The sequence below is a fragment of the Chrysemys picta genome, chromosome 7 (assembly GCF_011386835.1).
Source record: "Chrysemys picta bellii isolate R12L10 chromosome 7, ASM1138683v2, whole genome shotgun sequence".
Lineage (NCBI taxonomy): Eukaryota > Metazoa > Chordata > Testudines > Emydidae > Chrysemys > Chrysemys picta.
This window is the reverse complement of record NC_088797.1, coordinates 116,087,716-116,110,985: the sequence shown is the minus strand read 5'-3', so window position 1 is coordinate 116,110,985 and position 23,270 is coordinate 116,087,716. Positions and strand designations below refer to the sequence as shown.

Here is a 23,270-nt window from a genome sequence, read left to right as displayed (position 1 = left end):
CCATACTGGTATAGGGTGATTATTATTTTAAGATTATAGAAAGGACAAAAGAAAGAAGACACAGTTTTGTGATCTTTTGGTTCTAATAAATTTGTCTTCATATTTCTAAAAAAAGATTTAGATAAACTCTAATCAACTCATTTTTCTGAGACAACTATTGCCATGGCACCAAAATGTCAAACCTGTATATATTATTTGTGTATTATAGCCTTGAATGCTTATTTACATTTAAGTCTTTATAAATATCAGAAAGATTATACTAGCGATGCTATTAGACTGTAACTCAGAATATAACTTACTGCAACACTATATATGTTGTATTTTTTCTTGTTAGTTGGCACTCTTACTACATTGACATTCAAAGTAATATAAAGTAATATAAAACTTGATTTTCTAGGTTGTTTAATAATATTACATTTATAAATTATGATGAAACTGAGTAATGGTATATACTGGACCGTGACTTGAAAAAAACAACAAACCTTCTAGATGTGCGTTTGCATGCTTTTCTGCTTATACATTTGTATCTTAATGTGATTTCTGTACTAGCTCATCTGTGTGGGGAAGGATGGAGTCACATTGGCGATGCCTGCCTCCGCATAAATTCAAGTCGTGAAAGCTATGACAATGCCAAACTATACTGCTACAATTTGAGTGGGAATCTTGCCTCATTAACAACCTCAAAAGAAGTGGAATTTGTTCTGGATGAAATACAGAAGTATACAGTCCAGGTAACTTGACTTCAAAGTGCTGGTTTATTTTGACCTTTAAACCCTAATTGTGGCTACAACTTTTTCTCTCTCTCCAAATTTTACAAAGGTTCCTGAGATAAAGTTCATTAGATTTAGAAGAGAGGGAGCTGCCAGCAGATGATTTTGTGGGAAGAGGGCCGATTCTGATCTGTTGGGGTTTATACATGCTGCAAGGTCTCTCTTTTGTGTGTGTGTGGGGCGCCACTTGGGGCAGGAAATGGAATGAAGGAGGGAAGGGTTTTGTGTTAATTTGTTAATTGCTGTACAATGCCGTTAGGTGTGGGAATGAGTTATCATTTTGTGTGTGGTCAGCTGTGGATTTTAGCTGTTCAATCTAACAGTTGATTGTTTTGTTGAAAGGCCCACCTATATCATGGATGGCTAATTTAGGGAGAACAGGGGTTTTAAAAAGCCAGCTTGGAAGGGACCAGTGGAGCTAGTGAGCAGGAGCAGCAAAAGGGGGAGTTTTGCGTGAGACGTTAGAGAAGGAGCATGAGAGTCAGATGCACCTAATAAACATTCTCTAAACTTAGACCAACAACCCCCCAAAGGAAAATTAAAAAATGAACACAAAGAACAAAAAAAAAAATGCAGGCAGAAGTTCAACAGCGTGTGCGTTTGGTGCAAGAAACTCATGGCCGTCAGAGACAGAGTATGGACTCTTGACACCAGAATGGCTGTATTGGAAGAGCTAAAGGAGACAGAGAGTTACATAGACTAGACTTTCTGGAACATAACAGAGCAGTCCTAACCCCAGTCTTGACAGCCTCTGTGCTGTTGAGGAGGATGAAGGTCTTTGGGAAGGAGAACATCAGGCTGGAGCAGAGGGAAATGATCCCATTGCTGGGACCCTCCTTCCAGATGATGTCATGGTATCCTCTTGCACTGAGGATACTGCTCTGTGGGAGGGAATTCCAGTTATTAGGAAGAGATGGGTAATAATAGTTGGGGATTCAATTATTAGAAATATAGATAGTTGGGTTTGTGATGACCAGGAGAACCTCACTGTGAATTGCCTGCCGGGTGTGAAGGTTTCAGTTCTCTCGAGACATCTAGACAGGCTTACGTGCAGTGCTGGGGAGGCGCCAGTGGTCATGGTACATGTAGATACCAATGACAATAGGGAAAGGTAGGAGAGAGGTCATGGAGGCCAGATTTAGGCTGCTAGAAAAGAAATTAATGTCCAAGACCTTCATGGTAACGTTTTCTGAAATGCTTCCAGTTCCACATGCAGGGCCAGTTTGACAGGCAGAACTGCATGGTTTCTATGCATGGGTGAGATGATGGTGTTGAGAGGAGGATTTTAGGTTTATTAGGAACTGGGGAACCTACTCGCAATGGAGGAGCCTGTACAGGAAGGATGGGATCCACCTAAACCAAAAAGGAACCAGCTTCCTGGCATGTAAAATTAAAAAATTTAAAAACTCCTCTGTAACCTAAGGGCTGGGGGAAAGCCAACAGGTGCGGAGGAGCACACAGTTCAGACAGACACATCCTTAAGGGAGTATTTATTAAAGGTAATACGCTATATCCTAGTCAAGAGAAGAGGATAGAAGCTGATAAAATACAGGTATGACCTGAAGAGAAACAGTCAAACGAAAAAGAGCTCTATGGGAATGGGTGACAGGGGATGGATCACTTGATGATTTCTTGTTCTGTTCATTCCCTCTGGCATTGGCCACTGTTGGAAGATGGATGTTAGGTCTGACCCAGTACGGCCTTTCTTATATTATTATTCAATTATATCACATTAAAACAGAGATCTAAATACTGACAAATTTTTAAAGTGCTTGTATACAAATGCAAGAAGTCTAAATTCTAAGATGGTTGAACTGGAGTGCCAGAAATGAAATGAGGATATTGATATAATAGGCATCACAGAAACTTGGTGGAACAATGATAGTCAGTGGAACACAGTAATACTAAGGTACAAAATATATATGACAGAGTATGTCGTGCTGATAGGAGAGCGCCATTATATGTGAAAAGAAGCCAAATATAGTAAAAATTTTAAATGAATCAAACAGTACCATAGACTCTCTATGGATAGAAATTCCATGGTTGAATAATAAACTTATAACAGGAATATACCATGAACCACCGGACCAGGATGGTGACAGTGATTGTAAAATAGTCGGGGAGATGAGAAAGGCTACAAAAATAGAAAACCCAGTAATTAATTGGGAATGCCAGTTATCCTCATTTGACTGGGAACATGTTACTTCCAGACAGGATGCAGAGATTAAATTTCTAAACACCATTAATGACTTCTTCTTGGAGCAGCTAGTCTTGAAACCCACAAAGGGAGAGGCAATTCTTGATTTAGTTGTAAGTGGCACCCAGGATCTGGCCCAAGAGGTGAATGTAGCTGACTCCCTCAGTAATAGGGACTATAATGTAATTAAATTTTAGATCCTTGTAGGGGGAAAACACCAAAGAAATCCAGCACAGTAGAAGAAATAAGAATGACACAAAATGAAGAGGCTAGTTAAACAGAAATTAAAATTAATGGTCACAAGAGTTAAACGCCTGCAAGGTAGATGGAACATTTTTAAAACATCATAATAGAAGCTCAAGCTATATGTATATCCAAATAAAATAAAAACAGTAAAAGGACCAAAAATGCCACCATGGCTAAATAATAGAGTAAAAGAGGAGGTTGAAGACAAAACATCATCTCTTAAAAATTAGACGTCAAATCCTACTGAGGAAGATAGAAACGGGCATAAATTCTGGCGAGTCAAGTGTAAAAGTATAATTAGTGAGGTCAAAAAAGAATTTGAAAATTAACTAGCAAAAGCTAGAAAAACTAATTTTTTTAACTACATCAGAAGCAGGAAGCCTGCCAAATAATCAGTGGGGCCTCTGGATGATTGAGGTGCTAAAGTATCTCTCAAGGAAGACAAGGCTGTTGCAGAGAAACTGAAGGAATTCTTTGCATTGGTCTTCACCGCAGAGGATGTGAGGGAGAATCCCACATTTGAGCCATTTTTTTTAGGTGACAGATCTGAGGAACTGTCCTAGATTGAAGCATCAATAGAGGAGGTTTCGGAACAAATTGATAAACAATAAGAAGTCACCAGGACCGGATGATATTCACCCAAGAGTTCTGAAGGAACTGGCAGAACTACTAACTGTGGTATTTAACCCATTACTCTTATCGGATGACTGCTGGATAGCTAATGTGACACTAATTTTTTAAAAAAGCCCCAGAGGCGATCCTGCTAATTACAGGCTGGTAAGCAGACTTCAATACCAGGCAAATTGGTTGAGGCTATGGTAAAGAATATAATTATCAGTAATCTAAATAATCACAGTATGTTGGGGAAGAGTCTGCATGGCCTTTGTAAACGTAAATCATGCCTCTCCAATCTATTAACATTTTTTGACGGGGATCAAGAAACATGTGGACAAGAGTAATCCAATGGTTATAGTGTAGTTGGACTTTCAAAAAGACTTTTACAAGGTTTCTCACCAAAGGCTCTTAAGCAAAGTATGCAGTCATTGGATAAGTAACTGGTTACAAGATAGGAAACAAGGGTTGGAATAAATGGTCAGTTTTCACAGTGGAGAGAAAAAGTGGGTCCCCCAAGAATCTGTAGTAGAACCAGTGCTGTTCAACATATTCATAAATGATTTGGAATAATGGGTAAACAGTGAGGTGGCAAAGTTTTCAGACAATACAAAATTATTCAAGATAAATCCAAAGCTGACTGAAGAATTACAAAGGGATTTCACAAAACTGGTTGACTGAGTAACAAAATGGCAGATTAAATTCAATGTTGATAAGTACAAGTACTTTGCAAAACATAATCCCAACTATACATACAAAATCACTCAAGAAAGATCTTGGAGTCATTGTGGATAGTTCTCTGAAAACATCTGCTCAGTGTGCCACGGCAGTCAAAAAAGCTAACAATGTTAGGAACTATTAGGAAAGGGATAGATAAGAAAACAAAAAATATCATAATGCCAGTATATAAATCCATGGTACGCCTACACCTTGAATACTGCATGCAGTTCTGGTCGCTCTGTCTTAAAATAGATATATTAGGATTGGAAAAAGTGCAGAGAAGGACAACAAAAATGATTAGGAGTATGGACAGCTTCCATATGAAGAGAGATTAAAAAGACTCGGACTTGTAAGCTTGGAAAAGAGATGACTAAGAGGTGATATGATAGAGGTCTATAACATCTTGACTGATGTGGAGAAAGTGAATAAGGAAATGTTATTTAGTCCTTCACATAACACAAGAACCAGGGGTCACCCAATGAAATTAATGGACAGCAGGTTTAAAACAAGCATAAGAGTACTTCTTCATACAATGCACTGTCAACCTGTGGAATTCATTTTCAGGGCATGTTGTGAACGTCAAAACTTTCACTGGATTAAAAAAAAGAATTAAATAAGTTCCTGGAAGCTAGGTCCATCAATGGCTATTAGTCAAGCTGGTCAGGGGCACAAATGAATGCTATGGGTGTTCCTAGACCTCTGACTGCTAGAAGCTGGGACTGGACCAGGGGGTGGATCACTTGGTAAAATGCTGTGTTCTGATCACTCCCTCTGAAGCAGCTGGCACTGGTCCCTGTCAGATGACAGGATACTGGGCTAGATGGACCATTGGTCTGACCCAGTGTAGCCATTCTTATTTTTATCTTCCTGGAACGTATGTTTAAAAAAAAAAAGGTATTTTTGAAAAATTACAACATCAGAACAATATTGAGATTCCAAACAGATAAATCATTTCTTATAAACAAACGAAAGATTTACACTTCTATACATAGTCTGTGGGTTTTATACCCTGCTACATGCTCTTGGCTGCAAAACAAAATTAGTTTTATAGTAGCTTATGTTTTATAGACAGGGTGAAAAAAGACAATTATGAATAATAATTAAAATTTATATCAAGCTAGTAGCTGATTTGCAAGGTCATTATGCTGCAAATGAATTAAGATTCTTACCAAGGAAATGGCAATGTAATCTTGCCCTTTGCAAATGTTTGTGTTGTATTAGTTCTGAATGCAAGAATTTAATGTCATATATATTATAAATTAAAGTATTATTTTATACTATGTTCTTGAAAAAGATATGCAAATATTGGTCATGTTGCTAGTTTTATTTTTCAGCAAAATATAGGAAGTGAACAGTGTAAGCTGATTTATTTTCCCTTAAGACACACCTGTGCTTTTCTCTTATTTGCTAAGGAAAGTAATGCATTCCCTATGTTTAAAACATGTCTCTTGATTTGTACCCACTGCAGCCTTGAGGCATATATCTTACCACGTTTTTTGAAAAGCAATAATGTTAATTTTGTAGAAAACCAGAGTTACAAAATCAAGAATAGGTCCATTAGAAATGACTACTTGAATTATTTACTGGACTTTTTTCTTGTTTGCTCTTAAAATTGCACATAGAAGTACCTAAAATCTAAGACAAAAGACAAGGTGAGTGAAGGCATGTCTGTACTTGAACCGCTGCATCAGTGCATGAAGACGCTCTACGCCAATGTGAAAGCCCTCTCTCATGGTCATAGTTATTCCACCTCCCTGAGAGGCAGTAGCTATCCTGCTGACATAGTGCTTTCTACACAGGGGATAAAGTCGATGCAACTACATTGCTATGGCATGTGGATTTTTCACACTTTGAGCAATGTAGTAATACTGATATAGGTCTGTAGTGTAGACCAGACCTGAGGTAAGATCTTTTATTGGACCAACTTCTGTTGGGGAGCCTTTGAGCTTCCACGGGGCTCTTCTTCAGGTGACCTCTCTCACCAACAGAAGTTGGTCCAATAAAAGATATTGCCTCACCCACCTTGTCTCTCTAATATCCTGGAACCAACACAGCTACAACAACACTGCATGCAATGATATAAAATCTAAGAAAACTGCCTGTGACAGACTGTTGATTTGACAATTTGCTGGCTGGCTTGAAGTGCAGATGAGAAATGTCTGTTTTATTTCTTTGGAATGCCATTCTTTTACTAGATTTCAAAGCTAAAAACTTCTGCAAGGTGACATCCTACCAAGAATATCTTTATTTAAATGAATTATGTCCTGAGCCATGGCAGTTATATACATTTGAGATAATCCACATGTGGCATATAACAAAGGTAGACAAATGCATTCACTTTAAAGGGATAGCTGGGGTTAAATGATCATTTACTTATCAGAAACTTCTAATGCAATGATACAGTGATTTATGCTGTGCCACAGTTAGTTTTTTTTAAAATAATTTCTCTTTCATTTCTATCTGCCTGTCCAGTTCTATTTATTCTGTGTAAGTGACTCTAAATGTGTATCAGCTGTCACAAAACCTCTATGAGATTTTGCTTGATTTTCTTTTGTCTGCCTTTTTCTCTGACTCCAATCAGGATGATTTAGGGGGTGAGATTTCATTTTAGATGACTTGTCTTTATTACACACAGTGTTGCAGAGTTCACAAATGTAGTCAGAGCAGCTGTAAGGTGAGAAGCATCCCTTAATCTGAAATATCTATGCTTGGGTTTGACTTTTAAAGGCTTTAGAAATATTTCTTTCATGTGAAACAAAAGCTTTTAGGATTAATGGATGCATTAGAATCCTATCTGAAAGTAAGAATATGGATCTGCTTCACTTAATATATTTGTATTAAGAGGAAAAAAACGTTAGCAATTATTCATTTATAGCTGAGACAATTGAAAAAAATCAGCATCTATTGTAATAGGTGTCACTTATAAATTCTTTATCATGTATAAAAATATAGAATTTTATAGCTTGCTTTACAATATTCAAGGCCCATAGCTCTGCAGTAATTTCAGCACCATTTCCAAATCAGGTTCAGAATGAATACATAACACAAAATTTGTGAATTCCTTCAAAGAGTGGAGACAGCTTCCATCTCTCTAATCCCTTCAAGGTTCCACTGTTAGAGCTTAAAAGAGCCATCATAATGGTTCCTCCAAGATCTTAGCTCTAAAAAGGAGCAACAGCTGCTAGTAGGCTTCCATCTTAAAAAAAATAAAAAATAAATCCTGTTGCACTAAAGAAGGAAGGGAGCCAAACAAATAAAGGCATTTGTATGTAGTGAAGATAGGGGAGAACTATATATGTATTCTTTAAATCAAGCAAACAAAAAAAACCTTAAAAGCAGCCTACATATTTCATGGGTTTTGGTGTCAAATAAGATTCGTTAAGATAATGTTTCAAGTAAATATAGTAAATCAGGTAATTAGGGAGCAGTTCGCTATAACTCAGACAAAATGATCTCTGAATTTTTGTTTATATGCTGAGGTTTATTAGGCTAACAAAATAAACAAGTTTTCGAAGAGAAGATATTGGTTACTCTGCAAATTAGAGGAAATGGAAAAGAGTAATCATCAATTCATACAAATATTCAAAAGTTGTAAGCTCATTAAATACTGGAATTTTTCCTCAGAACAACAGGAATTAATTCCAAATTACTATTACCTTGTTGATATGCAGTAAATGCCATGACCATTATCTCATATTAGACATAAACAAAGATGAGAGAAATTCTGAAGAGCAACATGCTTCATTTTACATCCTTTTCTTGCAAATTTTCCTTAGGTTAAATAAATTCTCTTGTTAAATTGTACTTTAAAGGAATACTTTTGAATTCTAATCCTGATTTCTTAAGTTCTTGCAACCCCTCCCAGCTTGGTGTCATCTGAACATTTTATAAACACACTCCATTTTATTATCCAAGTAGTTAATGAAAATATTGAAAAGTAGCAGATCCAGGACAGTCTCTTGCAGAACCCCACTTGTTATGACCTCACAGTTAGAGAGAGAACCATTGATAACTTGAGTATAGTCTTTCAACAAGTTGTGCATTCCCTTTAAAGCATTTTCATCTAGACCACATTCCCTAGTTTGCTTATAAAAATGTCACTTGGGACTGTGTCAAAAGCCTTAATAAAAATTCAGATATATCATGTCTACTGCTTTTCCATGCCCACTAGGCCAGCAACTTTGTTAAAGAAGGAAATGAGGTTGGTTTGGCATGATTTTTTCTTAACAAATCCATGTCAGCTACTATTTATCACCCTATTATCCTTTAGGTGCTTACAAACTGATTGTTAATACTGTAATTTGTTCAAATATCTTTTGGGGTATGGAAGTTAGGCTGAGTGGTCTAAAATTCCTTGTGTCCCCCTTTTTAAAGATAGCTATTATATTTGTCCTTCTCAAGTCCTCTGGGACCTCACCCATCCTCCATGAGTTCTCAAAGATAATTGCTAATGGTTCTGAGATTGCTTCAGCCAATTCCTTAAGTACTCTATGTGAATTTCATTAGGCTTTGTCAACATGAATACATCTAATTTATCTAAATGTTCTTTGACCTGTTTTTTTCCATATTATGTCTTTTGTTCATTCCCTTCATAATATTAATTGTGTTAAATGTTTACCAGACCATTTGGAAAGGGATAGATAACAAGACAAAAAATATCATAATACCGCTATATAAATCCATGGTATTGCCCACACCTTGAATACTGTGGGCAGATCTGGTTGCTTCATCTCAAAAATATATATTAGAATTGGAAAAAGGTACAAAGTAGGGCAACAAAAATGATTGGGGTATGGAACAGCTCATAAGGAAGTGTTGTTTAGTCCTTCACATAACACAAAAACCAGGGGTCATCCAATGGAATTAATAGGCAGCAGGTTTAAAACAAACAAAAGGAAGTATTACTTCACATGATGCCCAGTCAACTTGTGGAACTCCTTGCCAGGGGATGTTTTGAAGGCCAAAACTATAACAGACTTCAAAAAAGAACTAGATACGTTCATGGAGAATAGGTCCATTGATGGCTATTAGCCATCAGGGTTGCTACCCCATGCTGTGAGTGTCCCTAGTCTCTGTTTGACAGAAGCTGGGAGTGGACAATAGGGGATGGATCACTGTGATTGCCTGTTCTGTTCATTCCCTCTGAAACATCCTGCATTGGCCACTGTCAGAAGACAGGATATTGGGCTAGATGGACCATTGGTCTGAATCAGTATGGCAATTCTTATGTTCTAGACTTCACCTATGGCCATTACAACTTTAGCTCAAGTCAGTTTGTTCTCCAGTGAAACATCTGATGAGCAGGAGGATCCTTATTCTGCTTTGGGTCCTCTTCATGCTGAACTGATGGTTCTACCCCAACAATGTCCAGAAGTGAATACCATTCTTGACTCCATCACTGACCATGGCACTGGTCACAGACATATTGGGGATAGACTGGAGAGTTCATCTGGACCACCGGCAGATACAAGGGACCCAGAAGACACTGGACTATGTTTAACTGTCTTAGAACTGGGTCCATTAGACTGCTATATGTGGCGTTCCCCCTGTCCTGAGACACCCAGTAGCATAGCTGCTAACAGACAATATGTTGGCAATCCACTACATAAACAAACATGGGACACCCAGTTGTAGAAAAACAATCAAGCTGTGGAAATCGTTTCTCCTGCATGGCATAACGCCAGTAGCACTGCACATCAGCAACGACCTGGGAGACTTCCTGAACAGCGAGCCTGTTGCTGGCCTCAAGAGGTCACTGCAGAAATCCATTACTAAGTTAATATTCCATCAGTATGGAAAAACCACTGAAATACCTTTTGGCCATCAAGGACAATGCCAAGTGTCTGAACTTCTATTCCAGAAGGCCTACGAGCTGGGATCATTGCCAGATGCCTGCTTCCTAAACAACATCACACCAATTCTGCTAATCCCCAGGGTGATGGCCAAAGCGGAATGAGACCAGGTCACACTCATCCCATAGCTCTCTATTTGCCAAGGCCATTCTCGCTGACAGACCTGTTACAGATGTCCATGCAACCACCAAACAGACTCCCATACTTGTTCTTGCCAAATCAAGATGAGCTGTTACTCCTCATTGCCACCATCCTGAGAAGATACCACTTGCCAGATATCTACAGTAGGATCTGCACTGACAAATACTTGAAGAAGAAAGAATGATTACTTACTCTAGAGTAGCTGGTTCTTTGAGATTGTCACAGTTTTGGGATAACTACACTTTTGACCCCCTCTTGATCTGTTCATGGAAAGCCCTCTCAGGCCTTTATCTGTCCCCTTTCTGGGAAGAGATCGCGTCCTCATTAACCAGCGATTTAAGCTTACAGTCCCCTTGCACTGTGTTTTTCCCCGCAGATATAACTAAAGTCCAGTACTTATATTTTTGGCTTCTCCAAGAGCTATGAACAGTGTATCCCAGTGGTTACAAGTAACCAATCTGCTCTTTCAAAGCAGAATACATTTATTTAAGGACAAAAGCATTCAGCAAAAACATACAAAACAATAAAAAGGCATATTCAGTGTACCAAAAGTTGCCCATCTTCCATAATGGGGTCTGTCAGGTCAAAGTCCTTCCAACCCTTCAGTAGGGTTCACTCCCTCCCCTTTGGATAAACAATCATGTAAATTTGTTGGACCAAAATGAGTCAGAACCCCCTAAGTTAGTTTTAACTCAGCTTTTATACCCCCAAAAGCCCATGTTCCCAGGCCTTCTGAAACACACAAAACCAGTCACTCCCCTTTTGTCAGCGAGTGAAGCCTCAAAGGATAGGTATCTGTATAACCAGCCTTTGGTTGCATTTATCACCCCCTAGTGAGTCCAGATTGCTCAGGGAATCCACCAGGTGAGCCAGGAACACATGCATACATATAACACATATTGGATATAAAGAGCTATAAATATTCTGTGGGCTCATATTGTCTGGCCAATTTCAGTACACAAGTTTTCATGCTTCCAAACATACAGATAACATTCATAAAGTTAATATAGTAGTCCCCAAATACATTGCATGTGGTTGAAATATCAATGTCAGAGATGTGGTAGTCAATGTGGATTCCATGACCCACAATCCATCGCTGTTTTCCAGAGTCCTCAGGAGACATGGACTCAAATTGTGAGGGAACGGTGGGAGGCTGCTCCTTCCCCTTCGCCCTCACCTAGGAAAACAAAGGAGGTGCAACATACATACTCCGTCCTGATGGTCATTCCTACTAGAAAAGCTTCTCATCTCATGCATGTGAGTTGTATGTAGACCTACCCCGGATCCACAGTGATTACATTACCTCAAAGAAACACAATTACTGAAGGCTAAATAACCATTTTATTCCTAAAATAGTTGGCCTTTTATGAGACTAATTTTGCTTTGTAGAGTAAGGCTATGGCAGTAGCTGAGTTGAGAATTTGGCCCAAATTACATGGGAGTTCATTAGTATGAAACCTATCACTATAATTTGATATTCTGTTGGAAAGATACAGAGATCTCCAACAGTTTATCTATGGGTTTAATAATTCTTACACCTACTTCACCTTCCCATCAATGTGGATTTCTAACATATAAAGTTTTTTGGCAGTATATTATCAGTTGTGCAAAAGATTATACTAAATAAACTAGATAATCTGTGGCCAATTGAATTTTAAACACTGGCTGAATATTGCTTGCTAAGAGCAACTGTAAGTTTGCAAATGTGGCTGCAGAAAGAAATGAGTGAAAGGAGAAACGTTGCAAAGAATGGCTCAAATTCTCCTATAATTTAAGTGATGTACAGTCATAGGCACCGACTCCCCTGGAGCACCCATGGAAAAAAGTTAGTGGATGCTTAGCACCCACCAGCAGCCAGCTGTCCCCTCTCTTTCCCCCCCATCGGTGGCCCTGCCAATCAACTTCTCCACCTCCCTCCCAGTGCCTCCCACCCACTGTGATCAGCTGCTCCATGGTGTGTAGGAGGTGCTGGGAGAAAGCGGGGAGGAGTGGAGATGGGGTGGAACTGGGCGGGAAGAGGCGGGACAGGGGTAAGGTTGCCAATTCTCTAATCGCACAAAACTGAACACCCTTGCCCCATCCTGCCCTGCCCCTTCCCCACTCCTTCTGAGGCCATGCCCCCGCTTACTGCATCCCCCTCCCTTTGTCACTTGCTCTCCCCCACCCTCACTCACTCGCTCTTTTTCACCAGGCTGGGGCAGAGGGTTGTGGTGTGTGAGGGGGTGAGGGCTCAGACTGGGGGTGCAGGTGGGAGCTTGTTGGGGCAGTGGGTTGTGGTGTACTGGGGGAGGTGTGGGCTCTGGGGTGGGGCCGGGGATGAGGAGTTTGGGGTGCAGGAGGGTGCTCTGGGCTGGGGCTGAGTAGTTTGGAGGGCGGGAGGAGGTGCCAAGCTGGGGCAGGGGTTTGGAGTGCAGGGGGGGAGTTTGGGTGCGGGAGGGAGCTCAGGGCTGGGGTAGGGGATTGGGGTGTGGGCTCTGAGAGGGAGTTTGGTGTGGGAAGAGGCTGAGGTACGGGTTTGAGGTGCGGGAGGGGCTGTGGGCTCTGGGAGGGAGTTTGGGTGCGGGAGGAGGCTCAGGGAGTTCGGGGTTCAGGCTCCAGGTGATGCTTACCTCAGGTGGCTCCCAGGAAGCTGCTGACATGTCCCTCGATTCTTAGGCAGAGGCACAGCCAGGTGGGTCTGCGTGCTGCCTCTGCCCATAGGTGCCACCCCGCACTTGCATTGGCTGCAGTTCCTGGTCAATGGGAGCTGTGGAGCTGGTGTTTGGGGTGGGGGCAGTGCGTGGCGCCCCCCCGGCACCATTTAGGGGCCGCAAGGACATTTCAGTGCTTCTGGGGAGCTGTGCTGAGCCAGGTAGGGGTCCTGCCAGCCCCGCCCCAACCGGACTTTTAATGGCCCAGTCAGTGGTAAACCGAACACCTGGCAACCCTAGGTGGGGGCGGGAAGAGGCGGGGTGGGGCTGGGGCCTTGGGGGAAGGGATGGAGTTGGGGCGGGGGTGGGAAGAGGTGGGGTGGAGGTAGGGGCTTGGGAGAAGGGGTGGAGTGGGGGTGGGGCCTGGGGCGGGATGGGGTTGAGCACTCCTGGGTAAAGGAAAAAGCCAGCATCTGTGTGTACAGTTACGGAATATGTAAAGATATATTTGACTCCTCTACTCTAATGAACTTTTGTCCTGCAAGGTTAGTGAGTATTTTGTAAGGTCCTAAAGCTCTCCTAAAAATCAAATTGAAACATGTGTTGTGATTTTTTTTGTCACAAACTCACATTTATAATCTTTGCATCTTTTGTCTATTAATTTCTAAAATTTTCACTTGGGTCCCAAGAACCTGAATATATAATACTTTATTTGAGTAAGCATATGCTTTTAGGGAGCACATATTTCCTATAGGTGGTGGTTTTTTGGATGAGTACTAGAAATGTAGCCTTTAGAATCTATTGTAATACGAATGTGTATTACTACTGTTGCCTAGGACCTGACTAGATGTAGTCACTAAACACCTCATGGAACATTAACTGCAGAGTCTTGGTGAAATTCAGCTGCGGTTATTAAATTATACCATCCTACATTCAACCTGCAGTTTTAATTGGATATCATATTCTCCCTCACTTCCTGTCCTAAAGCATTGTGTGGAATTGGTGTGCATTATGCAATAACGGATCAGTTCCCACTGCATATCTTATTTGTAAAATGCTTTGGGATTGAAGATACAGACCAGAGATTGTCTCTTTTGCACAGCACCTAATCCTACTGGGGCCTTTGGGTGCTACCACAATATAAATATTCACCACTACTGTAAATATATGTGTGTTATTTACAGCCAAGATTTCCAACCTGAACTATGCACCCACATTCTGAAAATTCAGTGTCTCAAGTTGGGAATTCAAAAATGTGGGCACCCAATATTATAAGCCATTTAAAAAAAATCCTGCCCTACACTTTTGTATTTAAAAATTACATTGGAAAAGTATTATAAAACTTACTTACTTTTCCCTCCCTCCTACCCTTCTGCCAACATAAGCATAAGTTGTGTAAAATATTCTTAAAGATAGAAAGTTACCATTTCACTAAAATAATTCCCACGGGCGGCCTATAAAGGATAACTATATTATGTGGTCTCAAAACTAATCTGTGTTTGGAGACTTTGTGTATATGTAACATTACATACATGCACATAGAGACAAATACACAATGTAACCCTTTCTGGGCTTAAATGTATAAAATGAATGTCCAATAGTGACAATGGCAGGTCATGTTGTTTAAAATAATGCTACCATAAAATTGCAGAGAGCCATGTGATCTGTCTTTCTATAGATACAATTCAGAGTCGTGGTAAAAAGGTTCAAGTTGCGCTGTGAGAGTAAGTAGCTGCTTTTATTATCTGCATGAAAATGGTAACTTAATTTCCCCAATACTAATTTCTCCCTACTGTTACTCACACCTTCCTGTCAACTGTCTTTAATGGGCTCTCTTACCACTTCAAAAGTTATTTTTCCTCCCTTGGTATCCTGCTGTTAATTGAGTTATCTTGTTAGACTGACCTCACACTTGGTAAAGCAACCCCCATCCTTTCATGTGTTTATACCTGCTCCTGTATTTTTCACTTCACGCATCTGATGAAGTGGGTTCTAGCCCACAAAAGTTTATGCCCAAATAAATTTGTTAGTCTCTAAGGTGCCACAAGAACTCCTCATTGTTTTTGATGAAAATGGTAGTTTTCCACTACTTCTGGATAGACATCAGTGGCATGAAATAGTCTAGTGTTGCCATCAGAGGCAGAAATATTTGGATGCTATGCAAGAATTTGAAAAGCTATTATTTTAATTACGGAAACTTCTGGTGCTCAGGCAAACAGTTTAATAATTTTTCAAAAAAATCTTAATTCAACTTTCTCTAATAAGAATACTTTATTTCAATAAAAGCAGCAAAGAGTCCTGAGGCACCTTATAGACTAACAGATGTATTGGAGCATCTGTTAGTCTATAAGGTGCCACAGGACTCTTTGCTGCTTTTACAGATCCAGACTATCACGGCTACCCCTCTGATACTTTTATTTCAATAGAAATCCTTTTTGATCTTATATGACATTTACCAATAGGGAGTTGATCTTGGTTATTACCCATTTTTCAGGTTTATCCATGATTGATCTGGTTTGACATTAATAGGAAATAATCCAAAAAAGTAACATTCATAACCCCTTTTGTTACAAGCGCAATCTCTTACATTGGTGAAGAACAGTAGTGTTTTTTTGAGTGATTGTCCACATGCATTCTACTCCTGGTGTGTATGCACCCCCATGCATAGGAGATTGGAATCTTTTTGAATAGCAATGTATGTTGGGACTGCACCTACACCCTGCATGCTGTCTCACGGAGTGGACAAGATCATTTTCAGTTTCTTGTTACTACCTGTGGTTGAGGCATCTCTGCGCACTCAGCAATTCTTTCCCTACACATGTATTAGTTGTAGTTTGTGTTCCAGATATAATTAGTATAGTTAAATTTCTATTTTTAAGCCTGTTGGCAGAAAAAGAAAAGTAGGAAGAAGCCTTCATGTTTGGGGGGTGCCCCTACACTGGATCCCCTTGGACATGGCAGAGGCAAAATCTCCAGGATTCAAATCCTGTCCTTTCTGCAATGCAGCTATTCCGGTCTGTGTTGTTTGTAGCATTGTTGTAGCTGTGTTGGTTCCAGGATATAAGAGTTAAGGTAGGTGAGGTAATATCTTTTTTGGACCAACTTCTGATTGTAGAAGGGACAAGCTTTTGAGCTCCACAGAGTTCTTCCTCAAGTCTGGAGAAAGTAACCAGAGTGTTTGACTAAATACATGGTGGGGCAGATTATATAAAACGTGCTGTAGGACACCACTTAAAATGAAGTGGGCGTGTAATGGTTTGCAGGCAGTAGGGTGTGTTCCAAATTGTTGTAATGATTCATAAACCAGTGTCTCTGTTAAGTCCAATCCAGCAGAGTTATGAATTTAAGTTCCCGGGCTCATCTTTTGAAGGTGTTATGCAGGTTTCGTTTAAGGATGAGGACTGAGAGATCAGATATGGAGTGACTGCTTTGTGAAATGCATTCATCCATGAGTGATAGGGTGTTTTTGTCCTATATCTTTTTTCTGTGAGAGTTCATTCAAGAGCATAGTGATTGTCTGGTTTTACACACATAGTAGTTGTTGGGGCATTTGATGCCCCAACATGAGGTGATAGGCATGTGTAGAACCCATGAATCTTGAAAGGTGTATTTGGGGGGAGGGTATTGATCATCATAGCAGTGGAGATATGTGTACAGGTTTTGCATTTGTTGTTCTATCATCTGGTGCTACTTTGAGTTGGTGTGTCCTGGTCTATGGAAAGCTTGCTTATGATGATGAGTTTGGCGAGGTTGGTGGTTGTTAGGTGGTTCTGTTCTTCCTCTGTTCAACAGCAATAACTTTTGTGCAGAATGGAAGTATTAAGTAATGAAATTAGCATGTAATTGATTTTCACTGAGGTACAGTATTGTACCAGTATGTAATATACCATAATAAATCCTCCCTCAGAATGGCTTTAAGTTACAAGTTACTTCGGAGGATAAATAGTCTGTTTATAAATGACTAAACAAAGAGACACTCCGCTATGTCTGTTAGTATCAGTTTTGATGTATTTACTGTTTGAATCATTCAGATATACATTACAATAAACCAGTTTTAAGAAGCAGTTGATTTTGTTGAACTATTGTGATGACAATGTTGAATTTTGTTTCTATGAGAAGTATTTAAAATAAAAAAGCTCTGATTACATCTATTAATAAAATTATTAAGGGATGAATACTCCAACCACGTTTGTGCTGTGTAAGTAGCCGGAGTTGGCTAGAGGAGAATGCCTTTCTGTGCTGCTTCAGAGGTGGGGGAGGTCTTTGTCCAAGCCTGCAAGAGAAAGAAGACCTTTGACTGGGGCTGGGTGGCTCTGAATCAGGGAGTCCTTCTCAACTACATTTTAATATAGCTGGCATGTTGTGGAGAATAAAGGCCTTCCTAATCATGTATTGTGACCAGCTGCATGGAAAGGCATATATACACACCTCTACCCCGATATAACGCTGTCCTTGGGAGCCAAAAAATCTTACCGCATTATAGGTGAAACCGCATTATATCGAACTTGCTTTGATCTGCCAGAGTGTGCAGCCCCACGCCCCCGGAGCGCTGCTTTACCGCGTTATATCCGAATTTGTGTTATATCGGGTCGTGTTATATCGGGCTAGAGGTGTATTCACTATTAACTGAAGGATGTTCTAACCAGATTTCTGCACCAGCTCTCAAATCTTTTATGTGCAAATTCACATTTCTTACTGACCAAAAGTTTGGTATCCAATCATATACTACTATTCTGTATGTAGTATAATTAAGACATCTACTGAAAGCCCGTACAGTTAATTTAATACTAAACATCTTCTGATATCTAAATGAGTTTTGTTGGATATCTTCCCCATAAAATAGGCTTGCTACATTTTCAGCCATACATTATTATTGTCTATTAATATTAATGAACTACTGAATATATTCTATTTAAATCAGATATTTTTTAAGACCGTGATATGAAAAAAGTGCAATGCTTTGTGGAACAATGAGACTTTTTTGTGAATCTTTGAACAGTGTATTGTTTAAGCAATAAACAAGATTTACTTAGAATGAATTAATAATCCAGAGGTATCTGCTTTATACAAATAATTTTGCATATCTTAAATAGTAACCCTGAGAGAGATGCAGGGTTGTTCCTCAGCATAATGACTAGTTGGGCAGAGCACTTGATGAAGGAGGAAAAAGGAACTTGTGGTTAAAACACTAGACTGGGATTCAGGGTATGAGGGGGTTTCATTTTTGGCTCTCCCAAAGATTTCCTGAGTTATACTGGGTATATCACTTAGGCTATATCTACACTGCGTCACAGGGCGGACTACAGAGGTATAAACTGCAGAGCATACCAAAGCATTGTGCTCTGACTGCCCCATGTGGATACTGATAGCTCGAACAAAAGAGGACCTAGTTTGCATCAATATAGTCCTGTTTGAAAGAGGAATATTTCCCCCCATGTTTTCTGTCTACTGAGCCTTTGTTTTTTATGTGCCACTACTGCTTTGCCTGCGTTTACGTGATCCATTTTTCCCTGGCAGTTAATGACTAGAACATTAGCCAGAGGGAAAACTTTATTCTGAGTGCCTTATTAGGTCTTTAATTGTTGATCAGATACCACACAATAGAGCTGACTTTTAGCAAACAGAATCATGTAGATTTTTAACCGAACAGAAGCATATAGATTTCTTCAGCTTTCAGCAAGACACAACAAATGAGTTGAAAACTGTATTGTTACCAAATATGAGAGATGGTGGGGAAATCACTGTTAGCTCCACTCTGAATGCAGTATGAAACTATTGATCTTAGGCCAAAAAAGAAAAAAAAGAAAAAAGCATTGTTGTAGTTGACTGTTGACTAATTGTTTCATGTCCCTTTCATTCTGCTTTATAGAAAATATCACCTTGGGTAGGTTTGCGCAAGATCAACATCTCCTACTGGGGATGGGATGACATGTCTCCTTTCACAAATACGACACTGCAATGGCTTCCTGGAGAACCAAATGACTCTGGCTTCTGTGCATATCTAGAAAGAGCAGAGGTGGCAGGGCTGAAAGCGAATCCATGCACCGCTAAGGCAGATGGTCTTGTCTGTGAAAAACCTGTTGGTGAGCAACCTCCCATACCAAAATGCTGCTGTTAAAATGGTTGAACAGTCTGTTTGGCATTTTTGTTTTGTACAGAAGGAATGTGGGAAAAATTCTTGTAAATAACTGCAGGAAGGTTTTGCTTTTAATGTTTAAAAGCAAGTGAAGCTTTTAATCTTGGAAAGCAAATGACGTTCTCAAAAGCAACACACTTTTCTTTGAGAGTTACCCCACCTGGCATAGTCTGCATCATACCAGTAGCTACATCAGTGAGTTCCAAGGCAGAATTAGTGCTCTGATATTGGAGTTTTGTATATAGAAGTTGCTGTTGAGCTTTTGTGTTCAACAAAGCTGATGCTGCTAAAGCATGTTTCATTTATGAATCTTGCTGATTAATAACAGATTCTCCATTTAAATTAATAACACAGACGTTTAACTAAAACAGAGTTATTTTATCCATCTTTTGTCTGGGCAGTTTTTAAAGAACCCAGTTACCCCTTCCCATTATGGAAGCTGAAGGTAGTTGGAGGCTCTTTTGACAGTGTGTATAAACCCATGCTGAGAAGTTAGGAGACAAGTGGTTAACAGTCATCCTTGGGTAAGCAAATGTTTGCAAACTAACAGGACTGGTCTAGCTGTGGTGAATTACCTGCACCACTCTTACTTTATAAGAAGGATGGACTGTTGTGAATTGGGGTCAGAATCTAGTTAGAAAGACATTTAAGAAGGAAATTGTAATTAATAAGGAGACCAAGAATTTTTTTCTCTATTTCTCTGAGAATCTATGGAGTGATAAAACATACTGTACTTCATGATTTTGCTTTTGCAATAAATCACACCACAGTGATGTCTAATCTCTAAGACCTGGATACAAATGCTTATGCAGATTCTTAATGGGAAGCACATGAGTAGTTCTGTTATTTTCAGTGAGACTGCTCTCATGTTTTAAAATTGAGGATTGGGACATAAATGTGCAGACACTCTCCTGGAGGTGCTGCAGTGCTGACTAGCTCATCACAGATCCCAAGTTGCTAACACTTATATTGAGATTCAAAATTTCCTTCTGACAGGACTGGTTTTTCTTTATTTTACAAGAAAAAAGTCCAAAAATGTGAGTGAATTAATTTATTTACTACCACTGAGAAGGGTAGCCCAGTGGTTTGAGTCACAGGTTGGGAAACTGGACCTCGTAAATTCTAAACCTGACTCTCCCACTAACTCCCTGGTGGTGGTCTTGGGCAAATCACTTGACTAAGTTGCCTTCTCTGAATCTGTTTCTCCATCTATCAAATGCAGACTACAATATCTACCTGAGGATTAATTATATAAAAATTGTAAAGTGCTTTCAAAAAGAAACAATCTGTATATGTGCTAAAAGGCAGAGCATCCACAAATAGTAATATTGTTGGTACATAAATGTTAATGTTTAGTTTAAAGGAGACATTTGCATAGAAACTAATTTATTGTGTTTAAAAAAAAACTTGTAAGGGTCTCTAGAGGATACAGAAAAACATTGCAGACACTTACCTAATAGTTAATATTAAAACCTTCTCCTTGCCCTGTCCTTCAAGAAAAGGAGGAACAGTCCCCAAGTTGTCTAAGATATTGGTGACAGTGTAATGTGTGGTCATACGAGACTCTGTAGATCAGGGGTTCTCAAACTTCATTGCACCGTGACCCCCTTCTGAAAACAAAAATTACTTCACAACCCCAGGTGGGGGGACTGAAGCCTGAGTCTGTCTGAGCCACACCTCCCCAGGGCGGGGGAGCCAAAGCTCAAGAGCTTCAGCCCCACGTAGGGGGCCTGTAATCTGAGCCCTGCCACCCGGGGCTGACGCCTTTGGGCTTTGGCTTCAGCCCTGGTCTGGGCGGTGGGGCTTGGGCTTTGGCTCCAGGCCCCAGCTATTTTAATGCCAGCCCTGGCGACCCCATTAAAATGAGGTCGTGACCCACTTTGGGGTCCCGACCCACAGTTTGAGAACCGCTGCTGTAGAGGGAGCTCACTTAACCCTTTGGAAAGGAAGAAAATATAATTCAGCATTTTTCATATGAACAATGCTCTCATTTTGTGCAGATGGTTAAAATTTACAGGTTGTCCTAAAGATTACAGGATGAACAAAGTTTGTAGATGAAAATGATCCTAATGTATCTTCTTTCTGTTGTTGTCTTTTTTCCCCTCCTTTTGAGTTTGCTAATGTAGTAGAAAGCCTTGTGTACAGAGTAACATAAAAGGCATTTAAAAGTATTTAATTTTTTGTTGTGCACTCATATATAAAGAAGGATTTTGCTGTCAAAATTCTCAAAGTTGTTAACTTTCATAAATAAAACATGCATTCCAACAATCCTCTGGCTGTCTTATGCACAACTTGTAGTATTTCAAATAGCAGTATAATTACAAAGTAAATTTGCATTTTGTTGTTACTGCTGACTGAGTCTGTTTCCTATTGTTTCTGTTCCTCATGCTGCTGTTTTGTAGTAATAGATATTGTAATCTGTTATATTTTTCTCTGTCAAAGAATAAACAGATGTGGCATGGTGTAATGACGTGTTAAATAACTGAAGAATGCAGATGACAAACTGTTAAGAGTATTTTCCAAGTTTAGCATCAGAATCTCCATCTGTTATTGATGCCAATTTTATTTGCTATTGAACTGTTTCCGCAGATGTGGAGGTTAAGAAAATTCAGGGCTTCTGGGATTTCTTTTTTGAGTTCCATCACATTTAAAAAAAATTTTTTACAGTAAAAGATTGTTTATGATTATAGCAAGCTGTGGCTCAAATTTATGCATAGTGGGACAAAGCCTGAAGTCCTTACTCAGTTTTTACCTGTCTTTACTCTCTTGAATCATTGGGAGTTTTTGCCTTATTAAGGGCTGAGGAAGGACTTGAGGATTAAGCTTATTTTCTATAAAGCTGTTTATCTGCATAATCAATAATCCACATAATAGTACATAATAGCTGTGTGGGGTTAGTTAACATTTATTATAGGAATGCTGTGCAAATTCCTTTTATAATAGAAACATATTACTCTACCAATATTTTTATGTACTGGTCTTAGTTAAGAATTACTATAATCATATTGATGCACATGTTACAGCTTTATTTGTAATCAAAAGAAAATGCCACAGAAAAACATACAAGTAATTTTTATTTAGAATATAACTTTTCAGAGATTACACATACCATGACTAAGATAGGCAAAATGTTGTCTGCAGTAAAAAGCTCTTATATATTAAATAATGTTTCCCTTGTTATTTTCTCTTTGAATTTGTATTGAGTTCTACTGTATACACCAGGGGGCAGATGTTCATTTGGCAACTCTCACTCTCAGATAAGATGCAGAATGTTTAAGGGAAAATATATCACTAGTGAAGTAAATAACTGATTTTATGGTTATTCATTATTTAACTAACAAGAGCAACAGAACAAGAAGGTTATAGATTGCTACACTGTAGCCAGGCGTAAGATGGTCCCCTCTGGTTTCCGCCCCAGCTTCCCTTGCAAATCAGTCAGGGACGCCTCAGTTTGATGCAAACACCAGTGCTCTTTATTTATAGCTGTTTCCCACCACCACCTTACTATCTATGTACAGGTTTTCCACAGACTTTGCGAGCAGCAGGCCTGGCCAGCAGCCAGGGCCGGCTCCAGGGTTTTGGCCGCCCCATGCAACCAAAAAAATTGCGATCGCGATCTGCGGCGGCACTTCGGTGTGAGGTCCTTCGCCCCGAGCGGGAGTGAGGGACCGTCCGCCGAATTGACGCCGAATAGCTGGACCTGCCGCCCCTCTCCGGCTTGCCAAGCTGGTGCCTGGAGCCGGCCCTGCCAGCAGCAGACTAGAGGGCCCCACCCCTCTCTGTACCTGGCCTTTCTCTTCCCCCCCGCCCTGTAGCTTCCTTCCTGCCAGCCTTTGTAGCCCCTGGCTAATTAGGATGGCAGCTGTTTCTCCTTGCCAGTCAGGCACAGGGCTCTTCAACCCGCCCCAATCCATTTCCCTTGACTGGGGCTAGAGTGGCAGGGGGCTGATTAAGCCCTCCTTGCTC

At 39.9% G+C, this 23,270-nt stretch overlaps 1 protein-coding gene across 5 annotated transcripts in view; it reads left to right on the top strand.

Moving 5' to 3' along the window:
* The window catches only part of ATRNL1 (attractin like 1), a 976,173-nt gene that overhangs the window by 273,612 nt on the left and 679,291 nt on the right, over positions 1-23,270 (top strand). For 4 of the 5 annotated variants that reach the window (XM_005293856.5, XM_065552410.1, XM_005293857.5 and 1 more), the window contains exons 15-16: positions 550-731; positions 19,038-19,251. In XM_005293856.5, coding sequence (XP_005293913.1) covers positions 550-731; positions 19,038-19,251 — 396 coding nt within the window. Of the gene's footprint in view, positions 1-549; positions 732-14,846; positions 14,893-19,037; positions 19,252-23,270 lie in introns of all 5 variants that reach the window. The other variant, XR_010589324.1, reaches the window with a different exon arrangement.